Raw genomic sequence first — 20209 nt, 5'->3', positions numbered from 1 at the left:
TTAGCACTGCAGACTTGCAAGTTCTCCTGAAACCATGGCATGGACGAGCTGAGTGAGAGCAGCTGTAGAACAGAGAGCCACATGATGTCCTCAGGACATGAGGAGCCCTGGATTTAATTCCCAGATCTACCATTAACCTTGGACAAGACACTTGACATTGTGCCTCAGTTTCCCAAGCACTGAAGCAATAATAATTACAGACAGGCTGGTTGCTTTGGAGGCTGTTTGTGAACCACCCCATGGTGTGCCAACCCTGTTATTAGTCCTCGGCCCTGTTATTAGACCTAAATCCAACTTCTGAATGAAGACTCCTGTGAAAAACACACAAACAGTTTCCCAGATCATCATTTTTATTAAAGTTCACAAGCAGCTGAAGGGGAAAAAAAAAAAAAAACAAAACAAAAGCCCAGAAGATGTAAATAAACGTCATCCAGCTCATGGCAGGCTGGCGGCGTGGAACGTGTGTTCTTCCCGGCAGCGACAGCACCCGCTGCTCCCAAAAGACCTCTGCTGTTTGAAGCTGTGTCAAGGCTTTTCATGGCATTGCATCATTCAGCTGGCCAGGCTACAGCCCAGGCTCATCCAGGGGAGAGAGGCAAGCCTGGAGAAGCTGGAAATCCGTTGTGCAGGGAAGCAGGATGCTGGGGCGGTGCAGGACCAGTCCTCGGCAGTGGCTGGTCAGGAGCTGCATCCCTGTACTGACAGCCTGAAATCCACGTGCCTTCCTCCACAGCAAAATGAGGAATGGCTCAGGCTGACAGCTCTTGGATGCATAATCCCAAACACAGTTGGCAGCCAGCGTGCGTGGATAACCTGGGGCAGCCTCAGCCCAAGTGCTGGCAGGCAGCACGCCGTCAGAAACGCTCACATCTCTCCAAGGGGAAGCCAGGGTGTGGGGTGCAGCAGGAAGGAGGGGGATCCCTCCCCAGCCCACCCTGCAACGCCATCCTAATCCTCTTGCTCTCCCTCCTTGCTGGAGCCAAGGTGCCCCTTCCCAAGGCACAAGCATTCCCCACTGCACCCCTTTTTCTGCTCCTTTGCCAGTGAGAGCCTCACCCACGCGCAGGGAAGCTCAGCAGACCGGCTCTGAGCACGCAGTGGGCTTTATCTGGGGAATATCTCAGCAGTGGTGCTGCTGCCTTGGCACACTAACAGAGCCCTGTGCTCTTCCCAGCAGCTGTGTGTGGGGAGCTACCCGGCCTCTGACCAAATCACAGCAGTGAGGAAAGGTGGGGGGGAGGAATTTAAAAGGCCCAAAGTACAAACCAAAAGGCATCTGCCCTGTTTTGTCACAGTACGTGGTGCTGCTGGCAGCCATCCCAAACTCCTGTGTTTTAATATTTCAATAGCCATTGCCTCTATGAAATGGCCAGAGGATGGGGAGAGCCAGGTGCTCTCACCTTGTTCCCTTTAACAAACACTTCCAAGTCACCCACGCAGCAAGCACTGCCAATGGCAAGTTCACTGCCTTAGAGAAAAACATATTAATATCTCTTAACCCCCACAACTGAGTAACAAAAAGGGCTACCCAGCCATGTTTGCTGAGGGATGCAGCCTCCATCTCCCCAGCCCTATTTGTCCATGGGGGCCCACAAGCCATCCCCGTGCTTAGCCTAGCAAGGCAGGGCTCTGGCTTTGATGTGATGCAGGCCAATGAGCAGTGGTGGGACTGGGTGGCCCTTGGTGACCCCCTGGTGTGATGCAGGCAGGAGCTGTGCCTCCCATCCTGGTGCCAGGAAGGGATGTGGAAGCTGCCTTGGAGTCCCGTGCGGGAGGACAGGAGGCTCTCGGTCACTGTGCTGGCTCCAGCCGCAAGAGAGGGGACATGGATGTGACTCTGGCATCTGGGGAAGGAAAGAGAAAGCTCATTAACTGGTGTGGTGCTCAGCTCAGCCCACACTGGGGTTACCCCGACTCCCTGAGGTGGAAAGCAGCTGGTTTCTTTAGGAGTTGGGGTGTCCTCTGCTTGTGCAGGACAGGAGAGGGGGCTGCAGCTGGGGAGGGCTCAGAGCCAGGTACCAAACTTCAGTGGACATGATAAGGGAATGAAAAATTGAGGGAAAAGTTTTCACTCTTTTTTTTTTAGGGCAAGGAGGAAGGCCCAAAAACTGGAACAGACAAAACAAAAAGACCCTTTTTCTCTTTTTCCACAGGTTCCTCCAAAAACATCCGTATCACTGACATTTCCAAGGGGTTGATTAATACAGTCTGGGGCCAAGCTCAGACTGCACATGTTTCCATCTGCCCAGGGTTAGGAAAAGCCTGATTTTCATCGACTTTCCTCCCCAGGCCAGCCACTCCCTTCCAACACTGCTTGATAAACTGGCTTCAGAGACAACCAGCCACTTGGAAAGAGCAGCAGCGGCAGAAAAACTGCAATCCCTGTTTATCCGGCCTCCCTATTATACACATGCAAATGGGTTTCCTAGGAGCCACTGGGAGAAACCAGCTGTGACTCTGTTCCAGGAATTCCAGCAGGTCCCAAGCAACCACCCACCCCAGCAGCATGCAGGTGAGCAGCAGCCTCTAGGAGCCAGCAGAGATCCTGAGGTTTTTTTGGGGCTGTTCTTTGCAGGTACACAGGGCTTGGCATGGGAAGGTGCCTTTCTGTGAGCAGGGCTCTGGATGGAGCTGGGAATGATGCAAGCTGCATGTGTGAAGGGAGCCACACCAGGCAGCTGTAAGCTGTGTAAGCTTGCAAAAAAGGCTTGTTATCTAAGCTGTAATATAATAACCAGGAAAAACCATGGAACTGACCCAATTCCTAGTGTGAGTGTGGTATTGGAATACAGCTCAGGGCCTGGCACACAGCCTAAATCTTTGCAGGAGCTCTGGGGCCAAAGTTCAGATTTCAGGTGCCAGAACAGCCTCAAAACCCTTCAGCCTCAGTCACTCAGTGCCCACCCAAAGGCAGGCACCAGCTGCTGGTGCCACCCTCAGCCCTCACTGGAGCTAAGCACACACCAAAGGGCTCCATGGAAGCCACAAAATCAACTCTGAGCTTCTGATGTGCCCCAGGAATCAGTGCCAGAGCAGTGCCCAGCCACCAATCTCTGCTCCCTACAGTGAAGACTGTGAGGAGGGTACTGTAGGGGCTAAAAAGTACCTGATTAGGAACCTCTGGGCAGGGGAACCCCTGGCTCCTGGATGCTACAGGGCTTGGCTTGTCCTGTTTGTTTGGAGATGGGAACTCCAACATCTCCACCCCAGGAAAGCACAGCACAGAGGGATGCAGTGACTCCTCTTTCTAATTCACCTTCCTGGCTGGACCATGAAATCTGAAGTGACCATCCCATCCCCATCTGTGACTCTGCCCCTGTCACACAGGACAGAGAGTGTGGAGAAGCCACTTTAATGTGGAGACAGGCAGCTTGGAGAACCTGTTCCTGGAGCTGCCTGAAGTCACCTCTGAGGAGGGGCTGAGTTGTCCCCATCAAGTGTCTCTGCACAGCACTGTGACAAACCACCCACCCCCTCCCCTGGGCTGGGCTGTGCTTGTCCTTATCAACACTGAGCCTTGATTAGCCCAGTGCTCATTTGGCATGTTTTGCCTCCCCTATGGCTCCACCACCTCGGCTGGGAGGGGATGAGGCTTTCACATTTCATACTGCTAATCACACTTGATTCCTGGAATTAACTGTGGGTAATAAGCACTAAATTAATGTCACACAGCCTCCCTGGCAGCAGTGCTGGGACCTCTGCTGAAATGTGTCCCTGCTCTGTCTGGGAAGGGCAAAGGCCATGCCCTTGAGGAAGCATTTCCAGCTGATCAGTTTTATGCTTCACAGGAAAAGCAGGCTGGGTGCTTTATGACCAACATTAGTCAAGGACAGACTGTTTGGTTTTCAGGGACCAGTTTATGGGCAGGAGGTTGTTTTTTCCATGAGGACAAAGTTCTGTCTCCTGCCACGTGATTGCCCATGCCTTTTTCCACCAGCCCACCTTGCTCTGCTCCGAGGGGTGGCTGCTCCTGAGGTTTTCCAGGTGAGGACAGGCAGTTCCATAGGAAACTGGCCAGGTGCTGGCCAGCCTGCCTTCTGGGCATCCCTACTTGCATAAGGACTAAATCAGGTGTTTGAGCAGAGACCTTTCACGGTGGGAGCTGCAAACCAGAAAACCCCTTGGCCAGACCTGCAATAGGACAATGGGAAGAACTGGATCACAGCCATAGGATCCTACAACCAGTTACCCCGGTTCCCAAGTCCAGATTTTGCACAGCCAGGACAGCCAAGGCAGGCACATGGGATGTGCACATCAGGGACATTCACTCACTAAATGAAATAAAAAAAAAAAAAACCACTCTAGAAAAACCACGTGGACAGACATTCTTTCTGGCAAGAGCTTGCATGTATTTCAAATAGTTCTTTAAACCGAAGACTGGAGGCAGAGCCAAAAAAGCACATAAAACCCTCACACAGTGACTTTTCACCAGTTTTATTTGCAGTTTCTGGTTTTCTGTGCTTGTGTCAGGCTCCCAGTTACAGGGGGGAAAAGAAGTATCAATACAACCCCCACAAAACTATTTATTAGGTCTGAACAACCCAAATACAGTAGGGAGGAAAAAGGTAGGAGAGGCAAATAACATCACTGTGACTTTGAAGACTGTTTTTTATTTAGTGGCTGAGGAATCGACTCCCATCTCAAACTACCCCCTATTCCTATCCCAGCCATGTGGCTGGTGTTGAGCTTTAATATTCAGATGCATCTGCTACCAGAGAAAATTAACTGTCAGCTCTAGGATGGCTCTTAAAGGGAGGCCCCATTGACCTGAGCTGAAAATGATGGAGTCCTCACAGTCTTTGCTGCAATATTTAATAGCCAAGTGACAGTTAATTAGATTACTGAGCCACCGTGACAGATGCTAGGCAACGCCTGAGGAGGAGAATTTGGAAAGGCCATTATCTTACAGACCTTACTTTAAGGTCTCATTTTAACCCTTTCCAATCTTGCCCTGCCCTCATGGTGGTCCAACCCATGTTAAAACCAGGTGTTTCACAGAGGCCAGCGTAATGCCCTGGGTGGTTTTTTTCCCACCTGAGAAAAGCAGGTGGTCACGTTGGGCTAATCCCTGGCTGAGGTGCCAGGAACTCCTCCCTGGTTCCCACCTGGCATCAAAAAAGATGATCACTGGGAGGTGCCAGCAATTTCACCCGCTGGGCGATTCCCAGGCACACCAACCACACCAAGTGGAAAGCAGGGAAGTGAGAGGGTGTTAGAGGGTTTGGGCAGCATTCCTTCCTCCCTGTATTAAGTGAAGTGGATTTTGATGAGTCTGTGGAAGAATTTCCCTCCCCTCAGTCCCCACTTTCCAAATAAAACTGTAAGTGGAGCTTGTCAATCCCACACCCATAGTGAGGGATTCCCAGCTCCTTCAGCTGGCTGGGATGCAGGCTGCAACCACCAGAGCAGGGCTGTGTGTGCTGCTGGCACTGAGAAACCTGCACACTGAGCTAGCAGACGTGTTACTGACTTCCTGGGAAGGTGATGCTATCTAAGTGCTGCCTGTATCACTATCTGCTTTCACAATGCAAGATGAGAAGAGTTTTTGGGCTTTGCCAGGCCAGCTTGCATCTCAGCACAAGTTGGCGAGGACATGCAAAGCCCTGTGGAGCCACACTGACAACCAGAACAGCAACCAAATACCCCACTGGGGAGGAAAGGGGAGGAAGCAGAAACCCTGTCCCAGGGGCACTGCAGGAGCACCTTCCCTGAGCAAGAGAAAATCAGAGCGCCAGAATGAGACACAACATCATGGGTTTCCACCAACTTTCTTATTCTCACACAACCCAAAACACTGATAAACACATTCTTCTTCTGGTTACAAAACCCTTTCCCTCCCACTCAGGTCTGACACAGAAGTCTCAGAAGTTCTGATTTAACAAGCAACTGTTTGGATGATAAATAAACACCAAGACCATCAAATGCACCATGGCTTCTGTGCTTTTGCTTCTGCTACCCACTGAAATGTAAACAGAGAGCATAAAAAGAGAACCAGGATTTGCTGGCATTCCAAGGGTCACTTGCCTACATATTCAACAGTTCTAAATACATCACCCAGAAAATCAGCAAAAATATCAAACTACTGAGACATTCCAAAGCACTTCTGCCCTGGTATCTCCCAGGAGTCACATACAAGTGTTTTTAGGAACCTTAACTCCCTCAGCTGCATGGGAACAGGATGCATTCCATGGTGAGAGCAGGTGTGGACTCATCTCCCATCCACCCCCCCACAGAAGGGTGAGGCTGGTACATCCAGCCACCTTGGAGCAGGAGGAGAGAGGCCCCAGCTGTCTATGTAGATGTATCTCTAAAGATGCTGCGAGGATGAGTATTTTCCCATAAAATTACTTCATGAGCACCTGTGGCTTCAGCATGGTGTGTGGAGATACAACTGAGGCAAGACAGTAATTTTTAATTTAAGAGGAGGAGACCCTTACCTTCATTGACCTCCTGGAAACAAGCCCCCAGGCCCTGCCCCTCATCACGAGGGCAAGTGCTTCCAGGTGCTGACAAAAGCTGTGGGGATGAGCGAGTAAGGCACCGTGGTGATACAGTTCCACGTGTCTGACATGGGGTCGTAGCAGTCCAGCGTTTTGCACCTCTGAGTGCCAAAGTAGCCTCCTACCACATAGAGTTTGTTGCCCGAGGCCAGGGCGTGGCAGGACATGCGCTTGGCCGTCATGTCCCCGATGCGCGTCCACTGGTCGGTCTCGCAGTCGAAGCGGTAGGCGGAGGCTGCCGTGAACTCCGTGTCCCCTCCCATGATGAAAATCTGGCTGCCCAGGACAGCGGCTGCCGTGTAGCGCCAGGGCTGCGGGCACTCGGCTTTGATGGTCCATCGGTTCTCAGCTGGATCGTAGCACTGCACTTTGGACACCATGTCTCGGTGGATGCTGGTGCCACCGAAGACAAAGAGCTTCAGCCTGGCACTCACCACCGCGGCGTTGCTCACGCCGTCCCTCAACGGAGCCACCATCATCCACTTGTTGGATATGGGGTCGTACTTCTCTACTTGCTTCAAGGAAACAGAAGGAGAAGCAGGGAAGACTCCAGCTACTGCAGTGTGTCCACCAACCACATAGAGGCAGTTTTCCAATTCGGCAGAGCCATGCCCAAACCGAGCGATTAACATTGGGGCAGCTTTGGACCATTCCTCATGCACGGTGTCATAAACCCAAACATCTTTGGAGACCCCGTTCTCCGAGCCCCTGCCTCCAGTGATGTACACTTTGCAGCCAATGGCACAGGCACTGAACTCCTTCCGTGGACTTGGCAGGTCTGCTTTGGGAATAATTTCCTTTGCTTTGTGATCCACTTGGTAGATCTTATCACACATGAAGGTTTGTCCTCCCAGGATCAGCAAGGTGTGCCCAGCTTTGCGAGGCCTGGCACAGAGGCTGGTGACCACCCCATCATTCTGGAGGATCTTCTTCTTGCACTGAATAGCTTCATCCAGGACAAGCTTGTTCCTTTCATCCACCATGATCAAGTCCTCGCAAGCCAAGGCTTCCTTGAGGCATTCTGAAGGAAGCAAAGCCAGACGAACATTCCTCAGAAGTTCTGGGAGATAAGCCTTCCGCTCGTCCAGGTCGTATTTCACCCACTGCATGACAGCCTTAAAGACCTTTTCTTCATCCTCGATTTCCAGCTCATCGCTGGAGATGAGGTCCAGCAAAGTGTCCTTGGAAAGGTTGTTGAAGTCCTCACTCTTGTGAACAGTCTCAAAGTTGACCAGGCACATCCTCCAGGAGAGCTCGTAGAGCCGCCGGCACTGATGAGCATCCGAGAGCAGCATCATGCCCAGGCAGTTGGAAGGGTAGAGGTTCTTCTCCAGGAACTCAGCCGCAGCATCTCGGACATCGTGGAACTGCAGCATGTCCCCAGCCTCCAGGAGGGACTCGGCATTCTCCTCGTTGATAATGATCCGAGAGGAGTAAGCAAAGTCCAGCAGCAGCTCCAGCACCTCCGGGTGGAGGCTGTCATGGAAGTTCACCTCGTCATCCAGGCTCTCCCGGAGGCCGTTGCTGAACATGGCCTCAAAGTACCTGCTGGAGGCAGCCAGCACTGCCCGGTGGCAGGGGAAGGACCTGTTCCCTGCCCAGAGGGTGACATCGGTGAACATGCAGTGCTTGCGCAGGGTGTTCAGGTGGGACAGGACGCAGTCCGGGTGGGAGGCCTTGTGGTAAAGCAGGATGTTCATGGAGCCGGTGCTGGTGCGGGATTTACGGTTCTCGTGCACGCTGACCGACATGGCGGCACAGCTCTTGCCTGCAGGGAGACAAACAGGGAAAGCATTATTCCCTCATCCTGACTGATACAAAGCATGGAGACCACACGCATTAGTTATCCAACCCTGGTACGCTGCCAGCGGATCTCAAAGCTCCAGGTGACATCCCTGTGGCTCCTGCTCCATGGCTGCTCCTGCACCTTTTCCTCCTGCACTCTCGCATCCTCCAAAAAATCTAACTCAGGCTGAGCAGGATGAGAAAGCAGAGCGGGGTGAAGGGGGAAATTCTGCTTTGGTTTCAACAAAGGAGCAACAAAGTGAGGCAATCAAACCCCAAACTTGGTGTAGATTGTTTCAACAGCCCCCAGAGGGTATTGGCAAACCGCAGAAGAGTTATTTTTCCTTAGAAAACAGCATAGAGAGAGCAGACTATCCAGGATAAAGGGCATTGGTCTGTTCTTGGCTCAGCAGAAATTAAGTTTGGCTTCTGATTTTCATGTAGATTACTGCAGGTTTAGGAAAAGCAACTGCTACAGGTTTTATTTACAAAATATTTAATTACCGGCAGAAGCCAAAAGTTTGAACTGATTTTACCAAACCCATTTGTTGCACTTTTTGATTATAAAACTCACCAGACACCTCATGTGACTTAAACATTTTTCAGGGCAGATTCTATTCAGAATAAGACAAAAGAAAGACATAAATTATGTTTTTTACCAGACAGGCAGAATCAAACACAAGGCTTTTATTAGCTACTATTTCACATTAGTGCTACCTGATACCAATCCTTGCCTGTAGAAGAAAACCCTTTTGGACTAATTAAATTAATACTACCTAGATGATAAAATCCAAGTCATTTACTCCAAAATACTTTAGCCAGCTGTATTTTGCTTCCCATGTAACTAAAGCAGACAGACAGATACACATGCACAGCCCTCTCTTACAGGAGAAAGTTAATACAGAACTTGTCCTGAGGTTTGAAAAATGAAGCTGAAAAAATCAAAATGGGGTCAACCTTCACTCCAGTCACTGAATTGTTTAGACAAGACAGTTGGGGAAGGCTTTTTAGATGGGTTCTTTTTGTTAATGTTGGTTGGATGGGCTTTTTTTTTAACTTGCTCTTCGCAGGCTGGGATTTCTCAAGGGTCTCTCCAGCCTGCAAACACAAGGTCTGCAGATGAGCCCAGTCCTCCCCAGCCAGCACTGGGGTCTTGGAGGAAACCACAAAATGCTGAGAGAATGGCTGCTGCACTCCCAGGCTGCCAGGAGGTCACAGCCTTGACCTGGCACTGACCTGGAGCTGCTCAACCCTCCCACACTCCATGGGTGGATGACCTCAGGAAGAGGCAGATGGCCAGATAAGTTGCCTGACTCAGGCTCTGCTCATGAGCTTCCTGCCCCTGCTTCTCCAACACCTCCAAAAGAGTCTGAATGAGACAAACAGTTGTGGGCATGTTGCTCCTTCCCCACCCGCTGTCAAGAGTTATTGAGGTTGGTCTTCTCAAGGCCTCACTCATTCCTCAGGGCTGTGTCACAGTCCAGGGAAAAGTCTCTGCGCTTCTCCATGCAGAAACAACAGCGTGCCCAAGCAGCCACAAGTCCTGCTCAGCCTCAGAGTGAGGGCAGGAACACTGATGTGGGTTGTTGGGTGGGAAATGTCCATATCCATGGCCCAAACTCCGGCAGCCTGGGATAGAGGCTGACAAGTTCATTTCACTCATGACTGGAGGCTGTGCAGAAGCAAGGCTCCAAAACAGGAAGGAAAATGCCATTATGGAACAGCACTTTGAAGTGCATCTGAAGGAAATGTTTCCAACATCTACACCCAGCGCAGGAACAACACTAATTTAAGGGGTTATTTGGATTCCCATGTCAACGCCGAAGCGAGAAATACAAATGAAACATTTATGAGTCTGCTAAAAGCTATTGATTTAGGTTCCTCTTCCTACAACCTCAGAAACCACCCTGCCACTGCTATGGCTTTCTTTTCTCACAGCTCAGGTCAACTATTCACTGTTAACCTTTGATTTGCTTATGCACAAAAAAGAAGCAATTTATATAGGACAGCTATGGAAACAAACACAGAGACTGCAGGAAGGCAGCAATGATTTTTCTGACACTAAGATTAAAAGCACCTACTCAGAGTGCAAGGAGCAGGTCATTTAAAAAATTGAAATGTCTATATAAAAGCTGCAGCAAAGACATTTTTTATATATATATACATACACGTAAGGACACATACATATATCACACGTGTGCACACACATATATTTCAAATCTCAGACTTCCAGCATCAAATATCTATCCCAGGGAACTTGGAGGCAAACAATATTTCTATCTTATATGTATTGAAAAACATCCAGGGAAATTGGTAGTCCAGCTCCAATTGGTAGTCCACTGCTCTTGCTATCATGTTCACTACAGGCACCAACCGACCCCCAGCTGGAATTCTGAAAGCTAAAGAGGACACAGTCACAGCCCCTTTACTTGGCCTCTCCTGGAGTGGGTTTATGACACTGGATGTCACTGGTCACAGACAAGCAGGGTTAGATAGACCATTAAACTGAAACTAAAGCAGCTCCTGAACTCTGGGGTGCAGCCATCTCACCAGAAAGTCTTGCTTGTGGTTTTCAGCAACACCCAAACAGCTTTTTCTGAGGGCTTCTTGGATCCTGCCACAGCTGGGCACAAGCAGAAAAGTGGCAGACACTAATCCTTCCACTCACAAACTCCCCTCACCGCATGCCTCAGTCTACCAGAGACCTTGGCATCATCTCACCCATATCAGACAAACAGAAACTGCAGGCAGCAGCTACTTCATCTGGAAAATTTCTTCCACAATGTAGCAGCTGACAAACCTCTGAAGCCTGTAGGCAAAATGTCTTCTACAATTTCACAACATGCACAGAAGTGCTTCGATTTAAGCCATGTTTAACTGCAGCCATGGGCAGGCTGGACCTGTGACACATGCATTTCTCTGAAGCACACACATGCAGAGCACAATTTGGTCCCTACCACACTCCTTGCTCCCTTACCCAACTACTGAGCTAAAGAGAAAAAGCAGAACCACTCTGAATGAGGAGCACTTTACACAAAGCAACCTGTCAGTGGCCCTTGCCAAGCTCCCACCTGCTCTGTGAGAGCCTGGGGGTTATCAGAGCTCCCAGCTGCTTCTTCCATCATGCAGGAAGCTGTTGTGGAACAGCCATGTCAATGGGAACAGCAGAAGGCACGACCTGAACAAACTGGGGCTTGGAATTTCTCCACGCTGCATTCATTTATTTTCCCTCGAAAGGCAGTTATTGAAAAAATAAGTATCTACTGCATAACCTTTAAAGGGATCTTACTGCACACAGAGGCAGATAATAATCCTTCTTCCATATGGATGAGGGCAGAGGGGCATCAGCTTTTTGACAGCTATCCAATGCTGTCTGCTGGCTGAAGTATTCCCCTGGCTGTCTGCAGCCTTTGTGCAGCCAGAATGGGAAAGACAGGTTTTTTCCAGCAGAGGAAGATAAGGTTGCTTTGAAAATCCTTCCACTCATCCTGACAGGGCAGACAGCAATCCTGAAAGAGGGAAGGAGTTGGCTCAAGAAAAAAAGACCCCTCAAATCTCAGCTCATGAAGAAAACGCCCCAGCAGTCTCTCTGGACAGGACAAAGCTTGCAAAGAGAATAAAGGGAAAAACAAAAGCAGAGAGCAGGCCAAACTCCCCACATGAAGAGCCACAGCTCTCCTGTCCGAGTGCCTTTTGCTTCCTAAAAACCACACTCCAGCAGAGGACTTTCCCTCCCAGGCTGATGGGTCACCCTTCCAGAGCCCTGCTGGAATGGTCCTCTAGGAGAACCTCAGGAAACACTCTACCACCTCTTGAAAAACCCAAGTGCCTCTTAGACAGATACTCTGAAGCTGTATCAGGCCCTGTCCCCAGTCACAAAAGAACTGCATATGAGAACAGCTCAGAAAGGCTATTGATACATGAACTATCATTAGCCAGGCTTGGGGTTCCCCCTCCATCTCAAACCAAGGGGCTCTCCACAAATCTCCAATTTCATTCACTACCTGCAGGGAATCACCAGCTGAGATCCTGCTTGCTTTCAAGAGGACAAGATTTGAGAGTGATTAATATGCTCCCCAGTGGGACTTCAGGGGATCAAGAATAATTTCTGCTTGGAAGAGAAAAATCCCACGGTTTATGAATGATAAATTTATGATCTCCCAAGATCCTAAAGGCTGGCTAAACACCAACAAAGACCCCAAGTCCCATGATCCAAAACTGGCAATTTCTGTTACACCCATGAGAGAAGCAGCAAGCAGAACATGTTTCTTTTTGCCCCACTCAATATTTAAAGCTGTAAATAAGTAAATAAATAAGCAGTAAGGTTCCTTGCTGGCTCAGCTTAGAAGACCTGGATGAAGCTGCTTAAACTACAGCAGAGTTTCATTCCCAAGAAGCCATATGGGCCCTCTATGCATGGGCTGTACTACAACATACAGACACTCCTTCCAAATCAGAGCAGACCCACCTGGAATGGGGTCTGTGACAGCAGGCATAAGATTCATCTTTATTTTCTCTCCATCTCACAAAATCAACCCTGGTGGCTGACACACTGTCTTGAATTTAGCCGAAGTTTAAGTTCTCCCTGAAAGCGGGGGGATCAATTCTCTTTTAATTACTAATGTGCCTGCTCCCTCATCCCAAATATCTGTACCTTTCCAATGTTCTCATGGACTCTGCCACCTGGTGCTTAGGCCAGCAGCATTATCCCAGGCCAAAATTACTGCTATAGAACCAGTTTCTCCCTTTTTATTGTAGAGAGTAGCAAAGTAGAAATATAAAAGTCACCTACTGTGTTGTCTTCACAGGGAAGAGCTCCTTGCAAAACTGCTTAGGAGAAAAGAGCAGTGAGGCAACACGCTGTCAAACACAGAGCCAGATCCAGTTGTGTTTCAGATGCAATTTCCCAGCACTGGACACCATCAAAAGGTTTGAGAAAGGGGATCTGTTACATGCAGGCATTCACGTACTCAGAGGCAGCTTGAGCTTCAAAAGCAGAAAAAACCAACAGAAAACAGGAAAGGATGGTGGGGGAGAGACATAAAAAACAAGAAAGGGGAAGGAACAAATGTGAAGATGTTTTCTGATGATTTTCCTGTCCTTGCATAACACAGCAGACCGTCAGGTACACAGCTTGGAGCTGCTTGAAATGCTCAACACTAATAATGCTCTTCTGTCAAGAGTGCTTGAGATGAAAGGAATTAAAATTGCACCTGGCATTTAGTGCAGCAGCACACTTGTTGAGTGTGGAGCCTGGGCTGCTGCCAGGTGGGCAGCACGGGACCTTCACTACATCATCTCCCAGGCATGCCCTCTGCTCTGTCCCCACTGTGTGCCTGCATGCAGACTTTGCTCTCTTACAGGTTGGGTTCATCTCCAGCCATTCCAGTGAATTTAGTGGTTTGCCTGTGTCAGCCAAATTTGTTCCTGTTCTCTTCAGGATGACTAACACAGCAAAGATGCAACTGGGATTTTGCAGGCTGGAATTCAGACAATGTAACTGCTGTGAACCAGAGGGTATCACTCTGGATTTGCCCTTCCTGACCAACTCTTGATGTTTCACCAGATTTGTAAATAGGCAAACAAAGGAAAGGCAGCTGACTCCATCCCCCCCAGTGCAGAATTTCTGATCCTGCCCCAACCTTTGAGAATGGGAGGCATCCTTATCATTTCTTCTCATTTTCTCACTTCCTAGTCTAGCCTGTACATCCTAGACAGAAAACAGAGAGACCATGTGAAAGGCTCCTTCTGTTGGCTCAGACAGAAACTGGGAGGTTTTCCAAGCCCAATTCTGTAGGCTCCAGGAATCAGATTGTCTGGAGAAGATCCGGGTACATATCTGAACATTTTGAAACTCAGTCTGAGTTTCATATCCCACTCATATTCTCATATCCCATCCTCAGCAGTACCCACCATTCCTCCCTTTAAACCCATGCCCCACTCTGAGCCTACAGCCACCACAAGAATCTACTAAATGCCTATACTTACTTGACAGAAAATCAGAACATTATTGCCAAGCTGAACCAATTAGTGAGATTCTTGTTTTGTCTCACAAAAGCACTGGTAAAAGGGGCTGTAGTGCCTCAAATCTACGACATGCACTCATCTGAATCAAAAGCAACCATGCCATAACCACAATAAAACTACCTGTAGGAAATCCTCTTTGCATGCAATCCATGCAGTTTATTTGCAATTCAGGTATTGGACTTGCTACTCTGCACCTGAGATACTGCAAAAAGCTTCTTGAGCTACCTGTGACACAATCAAATAAAGTTCATGTTCGCCACTAAGCACACTGGCTTTGCTGTTCCTGGGAATACCACGCCCTCCTACAACCACTACCCAAATTGGGATAAATAATGCTTTTAGCCACAGTCCAGGCTCCAGACAATAGCTTTTCACTGCTATGCCTTAACCCCAGCGGATCTTTTCAGAGCCTGTGATTCATTTCAGAGGCTGTGGTGGGGTTTTGGCCTTCCTGCTGCCCTCCAGCTCTGCTTGTGAATACATCCCATTCTGCCAGATCAATCACAGGCGCTTTGCAAAATGAATGGGGGGCTGCAGAGGAGGCAAGCGAGTTCACAATCCCCTCTTCCAAATTATACCCAAAAAGGCTCCAGAATGGGAACAGCCTACTTGATTGCAGTACCTACCCCAGCCCCATATGGGCAGGATAAAGCCCTTTCCAAGCAAGCCAAACTTGCTAATGTGCTGCAAAGGCAAAAGGCCTTTGGTACTTCAAACACAGAGGAACCACATGCCACTTCCCAGGGAGAGTTTAGGAGATGAGATGTGGTATACATCAAATTAATGCCAGAATAACCACAGCAGCTGCTGACTCCAGAGATCTTACTCAGATCCTCCCACTCTCCCAGCTCTGAGGCTGGCAGAGCTGAGTGCTCTGGTGGCCAGGCTGACCAAAAGCCCTGTCATGGATGCTCACACCAAACAGGTCTGTCTGCCTGCCTGCTGTCAGGGCAGGATTTCAATTTTGGGCCTGGCCAGTTAAGCTGGGGTTTTGTTTTGCCTTCCCCACACCCCTGCCAGGCAGGAGATCATGGTACAACTGCCAGGTTTGGTTTGCTCATTTGCAATTCTGGCTGGAGTTCAGAGCTGTGGAGATGGGAGGCCCTCATGCCTCTTGAATGGATTAGCCCCTCATGCTGCTGGGCAAGGAGGACATCCATTCCCAACTGGATTGTAAGGCACTGACAGATATTGAAGGGTCTGGGGCTGCAAGACAGGGCATTGCTTATTGCCCGCTGGCTTTGGACAGAAGGAACAAAAAACTCTGATTTTTCCATTTTGGTACTCACACAGCATCAAACCACACACTCAGCTTGCAAGTTCTGTGCCACTGTGGCATCCCTGCAGCACCCAGGCTGCCCTGGGCATCCTGCACACACTGCAAGCAGAGCAGATTGCCAGTGTGGTACAGTAATAAATTTGCCTCACCACAATGTGACAGGCTATCATATAAAACTGGTAGTCTTTGCAAAGCCTAATGGTCAGCAAGCAGAGAGCAGTTATGGGACATGCAGCATTCCCAGGCTGAAGCAATGGGGAAAAGACAGAGCTGTCTGTTCTGGCTGGAGTGATACTAATAGTCACTATGGGGATATAAAGCTGATAAGCAAAGACAGAGAGATGTGATGGTGGTTAAAGGTCAGGCCAGGGGGCTTGGGGTAGCTTGTTACAGCTCAATGCTTCCCAGGCAGCATCTCTGCAGCCACTGTTTTCAGCAAAGCCAGCTGTGCTCACTGCAATTCAACTCCAGCCTGTGAAAGAGGGGAGCAAATCTGGCCCTCAGGTCAAGTGCTGACAGGGCTCCAAAGCTGCCCCTTGCACAGTCCCCGAGCACAGCGTGGCTGCCACCAACACCCTGGGCCAGCTCTGCCCGTCCTGCCCCACCTACTCGGGGCCAAGCCAAGGCACTGCTCAACACTTTTGTAACGCTGCCACTTCCATCCGCACCTCCAACTCTGCCCTCCTCTCCCACCTCCACAGATGGCCACATCCTGTCCTTCCTGTTTCACTCATCCACCTCCTAAACATTGCCTGAAATTTCTCCTGACTGCTAAGAAGGACCTGAACTCCTGCAGCTTTGGGAATGGTTGGTCACCGCCATAGGGACAAAAATGCTATCATAATTCACACGTGCATACGCACACACAGATATGCATGCACACACTCCTTTATCTCCATGCCAGACCACGTCCAGCACTCCCTCCATAGCCAGAAGAATCATCTTATGGATCAGACTAATGCTCATTTTCACACACTTGGAATACATGTTATGCAATACCTTGTCATCTGTCCCCAAGCTGTTGCATTCACAAATTTACTTTGCCTTGTTCCTTCAGTCAAACCATTTTCAACTGGCCTGAACTCCTCTGCAAAAGCACATCTGAGACACCAACCTCTCTGCTTGAGTTACTTGAGCCTGCCCCAAACACAGCACGAGAGGATACCACACTGCACACATGCTGAGGCAGGAGGACTTCAGATAACAATCCTCAAATACTTGAGAAAATGAACAAGAAAGGAATGGGAAATTTAAGTTCTTCAGTGCTGAAGCTGCTGAGTCGCCCATCTCCACATTATGGTGCAATTCTGCAGCAATTTTCACTCTGCTTTTAATTCTGAGAACCCCACACCTTCCTGTTGCACAGCAGACTTCCACCTATGCCTCCTCCCCAAGTGCTTTACTTGGGCTTATCACAAAGATAAGCCAGAGCAGATGGCTGGGGTTAAAGACACAAAAGAGACAAAATATGCTTTCAGATAAAATTTGATTTTCAGCAGAAAACAGAACCAGGAACACAGAGAGGCCCCAGAAAGGATCCCATAGCATTAAGGAGTCACTCTTTGAGAGATGCACAGAGAGCAGAACATACAGGAGAGCTCAGGAGCAGAGACAAGAAAGCAGAAAGAGGAGAGCTCAGAACTCTGGACTGAGACTGTCACCAGGGCAGCTGAGCCAACAGCAGCAGCTGGCCACCACCAGAACACATGGGCTGTGTTACACATCTCAGATTGCTCCTAAGGTAACTTCAGTAAAAACAAGTGTCACAAGATGCAGGAAGGAAGAAGGAAAAACAAGGGAAGCTGTCAAAGTATAAAGGTTGCAGAGCTGCTTGTTTTTTTCTTGTGGCTCTGGATCTGTCCTGGAGAGGAAGAGGTACATTTGGATGAAGGCTAGAAAATCCCACAGCACTCTGGCTGAGGAAATCTCTCCAGCAGATCACAAGAGAACCCAGGCAGAGATTGCCAGGACAGGAAAACAGAGCAGTCATGACACTTGGACTCTCCACTGGAATAGTATGAAACATTCAGCTGTCTGCTTATGCAAAGCTGAGGGCAGATTTTCCAAGCACAGGTCTGGCTGGTCTAAGCCCCCTACCCCAATAATCACAAGTGGAGAGATAAAGAAAATAAAGACAAAACAAATTTAGACAACCCAACTACCAAATAGGCTCTTAACTTGTTTAAATGTGAAGGGGCCTGTGAGGACAGGAGGAGGAGAAAGAACTAGTTTTCTCCTCTGTCAGCTCAGCTCAGTCACTCACACAAACCTGCTCACTTCTCTAGACAGGCTTGTTCAAACTGATTTAATACTGATTTCATCAGAGGCCATGGAAGTTGTGTCCCTTAGAGCACAGTTTTGAGATATATGTATATATAAGGACGAAAGAGGCAGAAAAAAAAGCAAAGCAAAAGGCAATGCCACCTGACTTTCTCATTAATGAAATAAATAGCTAAAGTTTAATATTTACTAATTTTTTTTTTCTTTAGAAGTGAAAAGACCTTCCCCTCCCTAAACCTCTTCCTACCGCTTCCTGCCTATAGAACACGATGCTCCAAAGCCCCAGCGAGCCCCGGGCCGGTACCGGGGGCAGCACTCATGGTTCCTCCTGCCGGGGTCCGGCTCATCCCCGTCCCCGCGGCTCCGAACCCCCGCAAGCCCCGTGCTCGGAGGGGGTCTGCCAGCGGCGCGCGGACCCAGACCTGGGGGGGAGAACACTCACCGTGGCTTGGCCGAGCAGGAATGTCCGTGAGGCGGGAAGCTCCCCGCGCGGGGTGCCAGGGACGCGGAGCTCGGGAATGCAGGGCTGGAGCGCGGAGCGAGCGCGGAGCGGGCCCGGCGCGGCCCCGCGCACAATGTACCCGCCGGGCGGGCCCGGCCGCGCGTGGGACCGCGGGGGCGGGGCCGCCCGCCGCCGCCGACACCAATCAGCGAACGCTCTTCTCGTGACGTAGTATTTCGCCACGCCCCCTGAGAGGGAAACGACCAATAGGAGGGAGGGAGGACGGTTTGTGGGCGAGGGGGCGGTTTGTGGGCGGGGCGAGCCTCGGCGCTGAGGGCCGCCTTCCGCTGGCCGGCCCTGCCGAGCTGCGGCCGCTCGGTGCGGGCCCCGCGCCGGTTGCTGCGGGGCTCTCTGGGGGAACGGCCCGCGCTGCGCTTCGCCCCCACTGTGCAGGCAGCTCTGGCACGAACCCGTCCCGCTGTGCCCCGGCTTTTACCCCCGTAGACAGCGCGCCTGGCCCCCGCGCGTCCCGCAGGATGGGCACCCCGCGGAGAGATGTCCCTGCGTGTCACTCACTCACTCACTCACTCACTCACTCACTCACTCACTCACTCACTCACTCACTCAAACACCGCACGCCCGCGCCTGTGGCGGCACAGGGAGAGTCAGCAAAACCGGGCTGAAGTTCAGGCAGATGTGTGAAATGGCCGGGCTCAGCAGAATTTCGGTGCGTGGGGGCTGTGAAGGTCAGCAGGCCCACCCGCGGGGCCTGCAGGGAGCCTGGGATCGGCCGGAGAGCCGTGCCCCTGCGTGGGGACCACCCGCGGGACGGTGCCGTCATCTGGAGGGAGCACGGGGGGGGACGTGGCAGCGCTGCCTTCAGCAACAGTGTGGGCTGAAGCTGGAAAAAAACCCCGCTCATTTAGAAACAATAACATTTTTCAAAGCAATAACGTTTTCGCATAACACGAGAGCAGCTGGAAGCAGCAGTGCCTCTGGTCCCACCCGTGTTTTCCAAGCCCTGCTCTGGAGTGAGGCACAGCAGGTAACTGCAGACCTGCCCTGTGGAATAGTTTCACTGTGAGTGACTGTGCCTTCCCTGGGGTTTGTGGAACGCTTCATCTACCAGAAAATAAAAGAAGCTGGAAGCTTTCTTTGGTTTCACAAATTTTAAATACACAGAGGAGGCAGGGAAGAGCTGTTCAGTATCTTCTCCCACGACCCCATTTCTCCAGGGCCCTACTCCTATATGCAGTCACAAATGTTCAGTAATAAGAGACAAGTGAAAAACTAACTGCTCTGCTAAGTGTATCTCCCCAGATAATGGCTGGATGGGAATATCCAAAGTGTTCTGAAGCTCCCATATGCTCAGGGATGCACTGTTTGGGGGCTACTCCTTCCAACCCAGTACAGGCAATCTCCCCAGTTTGCCCACTGAAGTTACTACCACTACATGTCCCGGTGACAAGCGGTGGTGGCTCCATTGAAGTGCTGCCTGCATCACCAATTTTACACGGTGTTGGCATGGGAGCAGGTTGGAAGGTTGCTGCTATGGGGATATATTGAAACACAAGTTCCCATAAGTACAAAATACAGTCCTTTCTTCTCAGCTTGAGACAGAAGGTCAGCTACAGCTGGCACAGGCTGTGCATGGTAAATAACAAAGTACACTGAAGATGTTGAACTGTATCGAATTCCTGGTTTTTTTTGATCTGTGTTCTTCCAGGTTATTGCAGTTTAACTCTTAGGGTGCTGCTGCCTTCCCAGCCACAATCCCAGCTACTCTTGAGGCTGAAAATTGTCTGGGAGCCTGCTAATGACTTTAATGAGCTGCTCATGAAGACAACAGGGATTTGTGCAATAGGTGGGTGTGGTGGCATCCTGAATACATCTGTA

The 20209-nt window shown here is 50.1% G+C and overlaps 1 protein-coding gene across 1 annotated transcript; it reads right to left on the bottom strand.

Annotated features, from left to right (window-relative positions):
- Nucleotides 1-385: 385 nt before the first annotated feature.
- On the bottom strand, nucleotides 386-18426 carry KLHL25 (kelch like family member 25). Its single transcript, XM_066558979.1, has 3 exons — nucleotides 18314-18426; nucleotides 6438-8268; nucleotides 386-1844 (listed from the first exon to the last, which is right to left on the bottom strand). Exon 2 carries the CDS (start codon nucleotides 8249-8251, stop codon nucleotides 6482-6484), a length of 1770 nt encoding a protein of 589 aa, XP_066415076.1. The 5' UTR covers nucleotides 8252-8268; nucleotides 18314-18426; the 3' UTR covers nucleotides 386-1844; nucleotides 6438-6481.
- Between the last annotated feature and the right edge of the window lie 1783 nt (nucleotides 18427-20209).

This window comes from Molothrus aeneus, chromosome 13, assembly GCF_037042795.1.
Source record: "Molothrus aeneus isolate 106 chromosome 13, BPBGC_Maene_1.0, whole genome shotgun sequence".
Lineage (NCBI taxonomy): Eukaryota > Metazoa > Chordata > Aves > Passeriformes > Icteridae > Molothrus > Molothrus aeneus.
Note: the sequence above shows the minus strand (reverse complement) of the source record. Positions and strands in the feature narration are given on the sequence as shown.

Bases quoted from the DNA above. Each gene is read 5' to 3' on its own strand.
- KLHL25 (XM_066558979.1), bottom strand. From the start codon at position 8,251: ATGTCGGTCAGCGTGCACGAGAACCGTAAATCCCGCACCAGCACCGGC.